Source organism: Callithrix jacchus, chromosome 9, assembly GCF_049354715.1.
Source record: "Callithrix jacchus isolate 240 chromosome 9, calJac240_pri, whole genome shotgun sequence".
NCBI lineage: Eukaryota > Metazoa > Chordata > Mammalia > Primates > Cebidae > Callithrix > Callithrix jacchus.
In genome coordinates, this window is record NC_133510.1 from 109,310,517 (window position 1) to 109,324,244 (window position 13,728).

Here is a 13,728-nt window from a genome sequence, read left to right on the forward strand (position 1 = left end):
GTCACCATGCCTGGCCTCAATGTATATTTTTTAAAAGGAGTTGCTTCTCTGATTTTAATGCTTGATTATTGCCAAAATTAAACTAACGAATCAAGCTGTACAAAAATGTACTTATCTCTTTTAGAGGTGATTTTGTTCATAGACATCTGAATTCTTATTGTCAGTGCAGGAATTCCCTACATAGTCTGTTCAAAAACTATCTCAAAGTTTATGTACAGTTTATACACTTGAATTGGTAGTATGTTCACAATATTTCTTCTTGAACAATGATATTTTTAGAAGCATCTGCATTCCATTTGGAGTACATTAAAGAACATCTATATAACTTGCTGTCTGATGCATGTGACTGATGTACCACTTACCTGAAATTGGAATTCTTGCAGGTACATTGCTAGGGAGTTTAATACTACCACCTGATAACTATTTATGTCTTCAATCAAGAATAAGTACTTTTCTGACCCGGTATAATGGCTCACCCCTGTAGTCCTAGTGCTTTGGGAAGATGAGGCAGGAGAATTGCCTGAGGCCAAGAGTTTGAGACCAGCCTGGACAACATAGCAAGACCCTATGTCTAAAAACAAAAATAAAAAATTAGCCAGGTTGAGTACACGGGGTGCACACTTGTAGTCCTAGCTACTTGGAAAGTTGAGGTAGAAGGATCGCTTGAGCCCAGGAGTTATGGGTTATACAGTGAGCTATGATCGTGGCACTGCACTCCAGCCTGGGTGAGAGCCTATCTCTTAAAACAAGGAAAAAGAAAAACTTTTTTGTTTTCTGCTACCAACTGAAAAAGATTATAATTTACTAGCCTTGGTAACATGAAAGACCTCGTCTCTACAAAAACCCTAAAAATTAGCCAGGTGTGCATGCTTGTAGTCCCAGTTATTCATACAGATATAGCTGGAGGATTGCATGAGCCCAGGAGCTTTGGGAGCCATGTTCATGCCACTGCACTCCAGCCTGAGTGACAGAGCAAGATCCTATTGCCAGTATATATATATATATATATATATATATATATATATATATATATATATATTTTTTTTTTTTTTGCACTTTGTAAATGATACTTTTTAGTCAGAATTTTTCTTCCTTAAAGATGTGAATCTCTCAAAGTACTATTATATACCCCTCATTCAAAATTGACTGAGGGCCAGCTGTGGTGGGTCACATCTATAATCCCAGCACTTTGCGAGGCTAAGGTAGGAGGATTGCTTGAGCTCAGGAGTTTGAGATGGGCAACACAGTGAGACTTCATCTCTACTAAAAATAAAAAAAGTTAGCTGGTTGTTGTGGTGTATACCTGTGATCCGAGCTCCTTGGGAGGCTGAGGTGGAAGGATCACTTGAGCCCAGTTTGAGGATGCAGTGAGCTCTAATCAGAACACCACTGCAGTCCAGCTTGGGCAACAAAATGAGACCTTGACTCAAAATATATAGCATGAGTATATAAAAGAACTATTTTATAGTAGCCCCATAAATGACAGTTCTATCCTTTGTGTTACTTAAACCAAAAAAACCCTCTATTTCCATCCTGACCCTTTTTCTGTATAGCCACATTAACCCCTAGCTTATCATGTGAGCCTTCCAAATACACCTGAAATCTGAACTCTTTTCACTACCTCAATCCACCACCTAGTCCAGGCCAGTTGGATTTTTGCAAAAGCCTGACTGTTTTAATACCTGTTCCTATACAGTCTTTCTTTTCCTAATAGAGCAGAGGGATCATGTCAGTTCTCTTTTCAAATACCTCAGGAGCTTTCTGTCTCCCTCAGAAGTTCTTACAGAGGCCTTCCAGTTCCTGCACAATCTGCCCACTTCATTTCTACCTCTCCCCACTCCCTGTTTCAACCTCACTGGCCTCTTCTCTGAACACTACAGGCATGCTTCTGCCTTAGCACCTTTGCGCTGGATGCCTCCTCTGCCTGGAGCACTCTCACACATACCTACATGGCTCACTGCTTCACCTCCCCCAGGTCTTCACTCAGGTGTCACCTTCTTGTGAGACTTTCCTGACCACTCTATTGAAAATAGAAACCCTTATCTCTATCCACTCCGCTTTACTCCTTTTTATTTTTCCTTCTTGCACCTAGTACTATGTAGTAAAATGGGTGTTTCACTGATGTATCTATATATTGTCTATCTCCCCTCGCTAGAAGCTTCATGAAGGCAGGGATTTTCATCTGATTTTTCATTGATGTAAATGAATATAACTCTCAGCATTTTCCAGTTACCAAGCTATTCCATACATTGAATTAATTTCATTTTAAAAATGTAGAAATTTTTGTATTACTTAATTTATACTTACTTTTTTTAAATGTAGAAATGCATTAAGTACGAAGAATGAATCCCTTTCCTTTGCCATCCCACCAGACTCTACCCTTCACAAGTCACCAATGCTAATAATTTCTTACGTATATTCTAGATTTTTTTTCTGAGAACAAACATACATACATGATTCCACACAATGTGTGTTTACAAAACAATGATAACATTTCCAATGTCTTGATTTTGAAACTTACCAGTATATTCTGGACATTTTCCATATTAGTATATATATTTATATACTTGTATATTTGTATACATAGTCATGTGTCACTTAATGATGGGATGGATTCTGAGAAATTTGTCGTCAGGTGATTTCATTATGTGAACATCATAGGGTACTTAAACCTAGGTGATATGTCACCTGCTACACACATAGACTATATGCTAAAGCCTATTGGTTCTAGACTACAAACCTGTACAGCATATTACTCTACTGAATATTGTAGGCAGTTGTAACACAATCGTAAGTATTGGTGTATCAAAACATATCTAACCAAAGAAAAAATACAGTAGAAATGCAGTATTATAATCGTTTGGAACCACCGTCATTTATGCAGTCCATTGTTGACCAAAACGTTATGTGGTGTGTGACTGTATATATATAAATACATATATATTTTTTTTTCATTGCTGATTATTACATTATCTACCTACACATATTTAGTTTATTAACTAGTTTTCTACTGATGAATATTTAGGCAGTTTCCAAGTTTTTCACTATTGTAACAGGTTACTTAGTTTTCATTTGAACTGAATTTAAGTGCTTTATACACAGTGAATAAAAAATCTTGACCAGGCGCAGTGGCTCATGCCTATAATCTCAGAACTTTGGGAGGCCGATGCAGGTGGATCACCTGAGGTCAGGGGTTTGAGACTGGCCTGACCAACATGGAGAAACCTCGTCTCTACTAAAAATACAAAATTAGCCAGGCATGGTGGAGCATGCCTGTAATCCCAGCTACTCGGGAGGCTGAGGCAGGAGAATCACTTGAACCCGGGAGGTGGAAGTTGCAGTGAGCCGAGATCGCACCATTGCACTCCAGCCTGGACAACAAGTGTGAAACTCTGTCTCAAAAAAATTTTTTTTTAATTTCTCAATTCCTGTTCAGTTTCTAAACTGATGATTTTAAAAAGAATAATTTTCTTTTCTTTTTTGTAAAATCAGAATCTAGAGTGTTTGGGCTACTATTAATTGTTAGATACTATATGATTTTATGTATGTTACAGTAGAAGAAAAAAACTTCAGATGTTTCTTTTCATTTTTCAACTCAGTCCAATATTAGCATCTGAAAAATTGGTTTTTACTTAGATAGAGAATGTCAACTTGGCCAATATTTAAAACAGTACATTTAAAAGAAAATCTGTTTTCTTCTAGACTATAAAATGTAGCTATAAGCTCATGATCTTTAAAGAAAAAGGCAAAACAAAACCTAGAGTCTTTTCCCTTCCTTCTTGATAAAGGAAGTCTTTTCCCTTCCTGCTTGTCTGAGAGGTTTGGGGTTCTGCTAGGTCATAAGGTCAAAACAATACTCTTCAAACCAAGAAATACATGGAAAGTACCTTTTCTCACCAAATAGGGACATAATTTAATACATGTGTTTTGAAAAAGAAAATAGATGAATAACTGGATAAATGGGAGATCTTTTACCAGGTATATTCCATTGATGGGTTGGGACCTGGTTTCTTGGACATCACTTCTGTTCACAGGTGCTGTAAACCACTGAAATTTTTAAGGTTACACTTCACAAACACTTGAGGGAGAAATAGCGGGTCCACAGATATCACAGATCTGGATGTCACATCTGGTACTTTCCACAAAGACCTACATTAATCTGGGTAATCTTTCCTATTAACACATCTTAGTTGCTATATCATTTGGCCAAAAAACTGAATTTTCTGCAGAAATATATTATGAAAGTCACCAAGATTCTGACATCTACTAGGTAAAATCTTACTTTGTGTCTAGTACTATTTATAGCAGAGCTGTCCAGTAAAATAAAATGCATGCCACCTGTATAACTTCAAAAGCCACATTAAAAAGATAGAAAAGAAACAGGTAAAATTATTTTAAATAGTATTTTTGTCAGTATATCCAAAATATTATCATGTCAACATGTAATTAATATAAAAGTAATGAGATATTTTACACTTTTTTCCTACTATATAAGTCCTCAAAATCTGGTATGCACTTAAGCACATTTCAATTTGGATACCAATTTTTTATCAGAAATACTTGATCTGATTTCAAAACATTTACACTTTAAAAAGATTCATAAATGTGAGTTGTTCCAAGATAAAAGGTTTTAAATGACTGAACTGAGTTAAATTTTAGTTTGAGTTTTAAAATTTAAAGTAATTAAAATTAAGTTAGCATTTCAAGTTCTCAGTAGCCACAGTTATCTAATGGCTTTGGTATTGGTCCCCCTGTAGGTCTATAGTAACTTTTTTTTTTTTGAGATAGTCTTGCTCTGTCACCCAGGCTGGAGTGCAGTGGCATGTTGTGATCTCAGCTTGCTGCAACCTCCATCTCCTGGGTTCAAGTGATTTTCCTGCCTCAGTCTCCTGAGTAGCTGGAATTATAGGCACCTACCACCATTCCTGGCTATGTTTTTATATATTTTTAGTAGAGTCAGGTTTTCACGATGTTGGCCAGGCTGGTCTCAAACTTCTGACCTCAGATGATCTGCCTGCCTTGGCCTCCCAAATTGCTGGGATTACAGGTGTGAGCCACCATGCCTGGCCTATAGTAACTATTCTTAAAGGAGGTATATTCCACTCTAAAATGGTGATAAAATGTACTAACTGATATATGTCAGAAGAATGAGGAAAACCAGGCTACTCATCCATATGGATATTGTTAATATATTTCTATATGTTGAGTATAGTAATTTATGTGTTAATTACAAGTTCTTATGTTTCATTGTATTTTATTTAAGTATGTTTTTATTTTACCAGTTTTACAAGCATTGAATTTTATTGACTTATAAATCCCTTGGGGACCTAGATAGCAATATTTGTATACCACTAAAAGACACTTATTTTTGCAGTTGATGCTTAAGATATCTGATTCTTACTTAACTTGTTAGAGACACCACCCACTTGGAGATTGAACCCTTCACTCTTCTTGGCGTGTGTGCTGGACTGATCCCATACCCTCACCATAACCAGTCCCCGAGAAACACTTACCAGTGTGCCATGGGGAAACAAGCCATGGGTAAGATTTCCTTCTTGAAACTTTGTTGTAAATACTTGGAAATACTTTTGGAAAAAGTCTTACATCTTTATTCCTGCTTCACCAGTATTGTATGTTTAAACAGATCAGGTACTGGGAGGGTTACCAAGCCCAGGGAGTTGCCTATGGAACTCTGCAAGGCTTGGTGTCCTGCCATGCCTAAAGCGTAAGCAAAAATGGAGAAAACCTCTTTGAATTTGTTTCCTTGACCAAACAAAGCAATATATAATAAATGTCACAGAATTATGAGGGATACATATAAAGAGAAAAGCCCTAGAAAATGTAACTTGTTAACCTTGAGAAATGGGAGAAAGGGCAGAAAAACGGAAGGTTAAGGAGGAAGAGGGATTAAAAAAAACAGATAAAGATTTACAATGTCTATTTGAATGTACCTAGTAATTGCCTGGTTGACAATCCCTGAACCCATTATGCCCTTGCAATTGCTACCATATCTCCTAAAACTTATCTAATTCATCTCATACTAGTTTCTGAATTTATTTTCCTTCTTTTCTATTTTTCTTCTCTTTCATCTGTTAATTTATTCATTCATTGACTTGTAACATTTATTGAGCATAACTATAGACCAGACATGAGGCTAGAGTCTGAAAATAGAGAGATGAGGCAGAGTGCTCAGGGAGTTCAGAGTCTAGTAGGAGAGACCAACAAATAAAACAATAACTCAACGTGATGTAATAAATGGTGTAATTGACAACCAAAATCTAAGGAAATTAGAAGAGGAGGGTCACTTAAAGTGAGAGTGGGTTGTTTCTGAAGGATAGAGCTGAGCCGAGTTTTGGAAGACTGAGTATTTTTGAAGGTATGGAAGTGCGACCAAGTATGACATAAGAGGTTTTGGTACTTTGGTGTGACTTGCTAGTGTAGCATGGTACAGAGGTGTGCAAGGGAGGTGTCATATGTTGAGGAATTTGAGTTTTATCTTGAAGGTAATATGGAGAGAAAACCAGTGTTCCCTGACCCTGCCAAAAACAAAAAAGTTTTAATATAAAGCTTTTTGGAAAAAAAAAATGTGTTTTGAGATGGAGTTCCGCTCTGTTGCCCAGTCTTGAGTGCGATGGTGCAATCTTGGCTCATCACACCCTCCGCCTCCCAGGTTCAAGTGATACTCTTGCCTCAGCCTCCCAAGTAGCTGGGATTACGGGCATGCACCACCATGCCTGGCTAATTTCGTATTTTTAGTAGTGATGAGGTTTCTCCATGTTGGCCAGGCTGGTCTCAAACTCCTGACCTCAGGTGATCCACCCGCCTCGGCCTCCCAAAGTGGTGGGATTACAGGCAGAAACCATCACACCTGGCCTGAAATGTTTTTAAAAATCATTTAAATCCTGATGTATTTAGTAAATTTTATTTTCTTATATGCCTGTCACACCAATATGATTGTTTTCTTTGATTTAAAGTATGATTCAAAGAGCTTCATAAGGAAACTGTAAAAATGTAGAGAGGGAAGCATTTGCATTGCCTTTGGGTGACAACCAGAATGCATTTAGCTCCTCAGTTACCAACAACCAGCTGCAACTGACCATAGCTTGGCAATTAAGAAACCCTATTTCTTCATTATGGATAGAGAGTAGATATATTTCTTTTCAAGTTTTTATATTGCCCTCTGGTTAGCTACAAAGAAATAAAAAGCATTTTGTCCTGCTGCCATTTACCTGAATGATGTAATGCCTGGACAGTTGAGAATAATTCCCAGTGGGAAAATCTAAACAGCAGCTCATCAATTTAGCCTTTCCCATTCATCCTGAGTAGCAGTGTAGGCTGATTTCCCGCTTGTGCTTCTGACTTGCTAACAAGTTGAAATATACAGTACTGAACCCTGTGTGTCATGAAAGGGCTATCACTTCTATTGGGTTTACCAAACCATTTTGTTTCATGATGTGAATCCCAGCTGAAACAATATACCTTTTGTGTAGAACCTTCAGCAGAATTAACGGAAGACTAATCACTTCATCGCTAATGCCACTCTTTAGTGTGTTTGAAGATCGAAACAGAAAGAGCTGCAGCTATCTCCCCGTAGCGAAGCTTTTTTAAAAAATAAAGAATAGACCTGAAGGAAAGAAATATTTTTATATTTATAACTCCTGTCCCCCCACACACACAAAAAAAGAAAAGAAAAACCCTTTATATGTGGCCATGAGTATCTGAAACGTTTGGTTAGTTACCACACACAGTTAAGCAGGATCAGTGTGTACAGAAAGCCAATTCAGTGTCTGTAGAGTTCTTTTGTAGTTTTCTGTGTGAAGGTTTTTTTTCTCGTTTTGTTTTGAGTGTCATTTGCAATTCATTGTCTGTGTTTTCTGAGGTTGGTGTATTCAGCTGCTCTGACCCTGGGTCCTGCACATTTAGCTCCTTGGATACAATCCTCTGACGTTACTGCTGACGCTGGGAAGACAAAAGCCACTGAATATTTTAAGTAATAAAAAAAAGCCTTTGTTACTGTTTGTTATTATAAAACACCTGACTGGAAAGAAAAGCAGTGAGATAAAAGTACATTTAGAGTTGGCATATAACGCGGCAGCATTTCTCTGTGGACACTGAAATAGCTGCAGAAGTATTGAGCAAAGTCTGCATGAAAAATGACAAAAGGAAAAGGGTCGGCTGAGGGAGAAAATCCACAGCAGATAGCCAGGTCTGTAACTCAGACCTTGCACTTTGAGTAGAACTTCTCTGGATCGTTTGAATTCCTTGCAGTCTTGACAACTGATAACTGAAACTCACACTCTATCCCATTTTTACTATGAGCCATTACTGAAGATTATTTAAATTCAGAAATTCTATGTGGATTTTCTAAAATAATATTTTACTTGCTATTCATCTGTCTGCTGCTCCATGTATAACATGGAAGATAGTAGCTCAGAATTAACTCACTAAATATTCTAGCCAATCTGGAAAGTTTGCTATCTACCATTCCCTTCTGTCCCTCCCACTCCCCCCAAGACAGTGAAGAAATGAGAGAAAGTAATTTTCTATCACTATGAAGGAGACCAAGTCCAGCACAAACCACAGAAATGGAAAGCCTTACCTTGTATGTAAGAGAGAGCTAATCCACTATAAAACACCAGCAGAAGGTGTTTCTTAAATCTTAGGCTCTTTAAATTATTAATGAAGTTCGAGTTTCCACACAGTGTCTTACTGTGCCACTGAGAAGCACTTCTTCATGGATATGGCTGTGTGTGTTGTTGTGACATGGCTCAGCAAGAAGTCAGGTGGACATCTGGAAATGGCAGGATCTCCAGGTCACTCACTCAGCACTACCAGCAAGGGCTGTGTGTTGCAGCCACATTTTGTGTCCTCTTATGGCACCCGATGCCAAGTTCACGTGAGCCATACTTTCATATCCTGCCCATTTATTAGTTGGCAGTCCTCTAGTAGAATACTTTCTCCTGTGTAAAAGGATCTTCAGTCACTATCAGCTCAATTAATGAATATGCAGCACAGACCTTCCCAGCCCTCACCAGTGGCTTCTTCTCACCACCCCTTCCCCCTTCAACTCCAAACTACTGGGACTTTTTTTTAAGCTTAGGAGTGAATGCAGCTTCTGTTTATGTATTTGTTTTCAATAGATTCTATTCCTAAATAGTTTCTTCCTTTATGTTCCCCACTTTACAGTAGGCTGAGATGTACTAGAAATAGGCTGGAGAATTTTGAGACACTAAAAACATAATATACAAAGATCTACATAAAATTTTGTTTTATTCTGCACCTCTTTACCCTTTCTATTTGATTTAATTTTTAGCATATTTATTCTTCATCCATTTGAATTCTGCTATTGGTTAAAAATTTTTTTTTAATTATTATAGCTATTTTAGGAATAAGCTTATGTGGTATTTCCTAAGACTAGAATGTTAGCAATTAATATATATGGGTAAAATTGAGTATACCAAGTTTAGTATTAAGGTTTGAGTGGGAGGTAAAATGGATGATATTGCAGGGTAATAAGATATATATTTTTATTATTGCTAATATTGTTAATATTGGTCATAAAGAATGTTGCCACTTATTGAGTATCCAAATTCTTTATATACATTATTTCTTTTCTTTTTTTTTTTGAGATGGAATCTCACTGTCACCCAGGCTGGAGTACAGTGGCACAATCACAGCTCACTGTATCCTCTGCTTCCTGAGTTCAAGGAATTCTCCTGCCTCAGCCTCCCAAGTAGCTGGGACTACAGATGCATGCCACCATGCCCAGCTAATTTTTGTATTTTTTATTTTTAGTAGATACAGGGTTTTACCATGTTGGCTAGGCTGGTCTTGAACTCCTGAGCCCAAGGTGATCTGCCTGCTTTGGCCTCCCAAAGTGCTGGGATTACAGATGGGAGTCACCATGCCCAGCCCTGTTTTTTTTTTTGTTTTTTTTTTTTTTAAGGATAGAGTCTTCCTCTGTAGCCCAGGTTGGAGTGTAGTGGCATGATCTCGGCTCACTACAACATCCACCTCCTGGTCCCAGTTCAAGTAATTCTCCTACCTCAGCCTCCCAAGTGGCTGGGATTACAGGCACGATCCACCATGCCCAGCTAATTTTTGTATTTTTTATTTTTAGTAGATACAGTATTTCACCATGTTGGCCAGTCTGGTCTTTAACTCCTGACCTCACGATCTGCCCACCTCAGCCTCCCAAAGTGCTGGGATTACAGGCATGAGCCACTGTGCCTGGCCCATTTTTTTTTAATCACAATAATAATCCTTTGAAATATAGTACATACCTTTTGTTGTTGTTATTCTAACAAGGAAGCTGAATCTCAGTTTTGTTGAGTAACATATAAAAGGTTTTCTGTGTCTTCTATGTAATGTTACCTATAAAACTTGATTTATCTCAACCAAAGCTAACTTCTTCCTTCATTTTTTCCTGTCCATTGTGGATCATGATCAGGATGCCTTTTTTGGTAGAATGTAAATTATAAGCCCCTTGAAGTCAGGAGTTTCATTATTTATTACAGGTTGAATATCCCTTATCTGAAATGGTTAGGACCAGGAGTGTTTCCGATTTTGGATTTTTTGGATTTTTAAATATTTGCATATACATAATAAGCTATCTTGGGGATGGGACCCAAGCCTAACACGAAATTCATTTAAGTTTCATATACACTTTATACACATAGCCTAAAGGTAATTTATATATTTTTAATAATTTTGTACATGAGGCAAAGTTTGAGTTTTGACTATAACCTATTACATGAGATCAGGTGTGGAGTTTTCCACTTGTGGTGTCATTGTTGGCACTCAGAAAGTTTCTGATTTAGGAGATTTTGGACTTAGGATTCTCAGCCTGTGCTGTAGGTGATTCTTGAACAACACAAGAGTCAGGTTGAAAATCCATGATACCTTTTGACTCCCCCAAAGCTAACTACTAATAGCCTACTGTTGACTGGAAGCCTTCCCAATAACATAGTCAATTAGCACCTACTTTGTATACGATATGTACAATTAAAATAAGCTAGATAAAATAAAATGTTATTAAGAAGATCATAAGGAAAATATATTTATTTTTCATTATGTGGAAGTGGATTATCATAAAGGTCTTTATCCTCATTGTCTTCACATTGAGTAGGCTGAGGTGTAGAGGAAGGGAGGGATTGGTCTTGTTGTCTCAGGGTTGGTAGAGGCAAAAGAAAATGCATATATGAGTGGGCCCTCACAGTTCAAATCCATGTTCAAGGGTCAACTGTATATCCTTTGTGACTTGCATAGTGCCAGATTAGTAGGGGATATAGTAAGTCATGTTTCAAAAATGAATGAATGAATGAATCTCTGAGAATGTTAAAATCATTAAGGAATCGGGTAGATTTTTGAAAAGAGTTTTGAAACAAAGAATAAATTGGAGGATTTGTACAACCTGATTTTGATTTACTATAAAGCTACAGTAATACAGTATGATGTTGACAGAGGGTAAACATATAGGTCAATGGAACTGCAATCAAGAGTTCAGAAAGAGACCCAAACGTTTATGGGCAATTGATTTCCAATGAATGTGTCAAAGCAATCCAATGGAGAGTAAACTCTTTTCACCAAAATAAATGTCTGTATACTTATATGGAAAAAAGGAACATTAACTTCTACCTTATAGAGTATAAAAATTAACACAAACTATATCATAGTCCTAAATGTAAGAGCAAATAACCATTACACTTGAAGAAGGAAATCTAAGTGAAAACCTTCATAGCTTGAGTTAAGCTAAGAGTTTTTTTACATAAAGAGTACAAAGTAGGCTGGGTGCGGTGGCTCACGCCTGTAATCCCAGCACTTTGGGAGGCCGAGGTGAGTGGATAACTAGGTGAGAAGTTTAAGACCAGCCTGGCCAAGATGGTGAAACCCCATCTCTACTAAAAATACAAAAATTAGCCAGATGTGGTGCCTGTAATCCCAGCTACTTGGGAAGCTGAGGCAGGAGAATTGTTTGAACCTGGGTGGCAGAGGTTGCAGTGAGCTGAGATCGCGCCACTGTACTCTAACCTAGGCAACAGAGCAAGACTCCATCTCAAAAGAAAAAAAATTACAAAGTATAAAAATTGATTTTCTCAAAATTAAACTTTTGCTGTCAGAAAGATACTGTTAAGAATATGAAAATGCAGGCCAGGCATGGTGGTTCAGACTTGTAATCCCAGCACTTTGGGAGGCTGAGGCAGGCAGATCATGAGGTCAGGAGTTCAAGACCAGCCGGACCAACATGGTGAATCCCTGTCTCTACTAAAAATACAAAAATTAATCAGGTGTGGTGGCGCATGCCTGTAGTCCCAGCTACTCGGGAGGCTGAGGCAGGAGAATTGCTTGAACCCGGGAGCTGAGGTTGTAGTGAGTGATATTGCACCATTGCACTCTAGCCTGGCTTACAGAGCAAGACTCCATCTCAAAAAAAAAATTAAAAAAAAAAGAATATGAAAGTGCAAACCATAGAATGGGAAAAAGTGTATGCAATACATATATCTGATAAAGGATTTGTATTCAAGTATATATGAAGAACACTTCAGTAATAAGACAACCCAATTAAAAGATGGACAAAATAAAAACAAAGCCAAGCACTTCACAAAGTTTTGGAATGACCAAGTAAGGGCATGAAACTGTGTTCAGCATTATCAGTTACCAGATAAGTGCAAATTAAGACCCCTATCTTAAAAGATACTACTACACACTTAGAATGATTAAAATTAAAAGACTGATATACTAAGTGTTGCTGAGGATATAGAGCAACCGAAATGCTGGTGGAAATTTAAAGTGATATAATCACTCTGGAAAATTCTTTGGAATGTTCTTGAAGTTAACTATACCTTTGCCAAGCAACCCAGAAATTTCATTTCTAGGTGTTAAATATTTACCCAAAGTAATGAAAACATACAAAGATTTGTACATGAATGTTTATAGCAGTTTTATTCACAGTAGCCAAAAACTGGAAACAATGCAAATATTCATCAACAGGTGAATGAATTAATAAAATGTATATTTATACAATCCTAAGCCATAAGAATGAACTATGATATTCAACCATATGGATAAATCTCAGAATGATTATCCTAAATAAGCAGATACCGTGTAATTCCATTTATATAAAATTCTAGAAAATGCAAACTAATCTGTAATGATACAGAACAGATCAGTGGTCTCCTGAGGTGAGGAACAAAGGGAGGGATCTTTTGGGGGTTTAGAAATGTTCTGGATCTTGACTGTAGTGGTGGTTTTACAGGTATATATATCTATCAGAACTCATTAATTTGTACGCTTTAAATGGATGAAGTTTATTGTATTTAAAAATGTTGATTTAGAAGAAAATTGGGGCTAGGCGCAGAATTTCAGCACTTTGGGAGGCTGAAGCAGGCGGATCACTTGAGGTTGAGGAGTTCACCTGGCCAACATGGTGAAACCCCATTTCTACTAAAAGTACAAAAATTAGCTGGGTGTGGTGGCACACAACTGTAATTCCAGCTAGGGTGGCTGAGGCACAAGAGTCACTTGAACCTAGGAGGCGGAGGTTGCTGTGAGCTGAGATTCTAACACAGCATTCTAACCTGGGTGAAAGAAAGAGAGAGGGATAGGGAGAGGGAGAGGGAGAAAGAGAGGGAGGGAGAGAGGGAGAGATGAGGAGAGGGAGAGGGAGGGAGGGAGGGAGAGAGAGAGAGAGAAAATTGGGCAAAGGAAGATAGGAAAAAAATAGCTAAA

The 13,728-nt window shown here is 37.6% G+C and overlaps 1 protein-coding gene across 7 annotated transcripts in view; it reads left to right on the forward strand.

Annotated features, from left to right (window-relative positions):
- Positions 1 to 13,728, forward strand: part of POLR3B (RNA polymerase III subunit B) — a 144,209-nt gene that overhangs the window by 84,341 nt on the left and 46,140 nt on the right. For all 7 annotated transcript variants that reach the window (XM_078337180.1, XM_002752939.7, XM_017976339.4 and 4 more), the window contains one exon: positions 5,414 to 5,541. In XM_078337180.1, the coding sequence (XP_078193306.1) occupies positions 5,414 to 5,541 (128 nt within the window). The remainder of the gene's footprint in view (positions 1 to 5,413; positions 5,542 to 13,728) is intronic.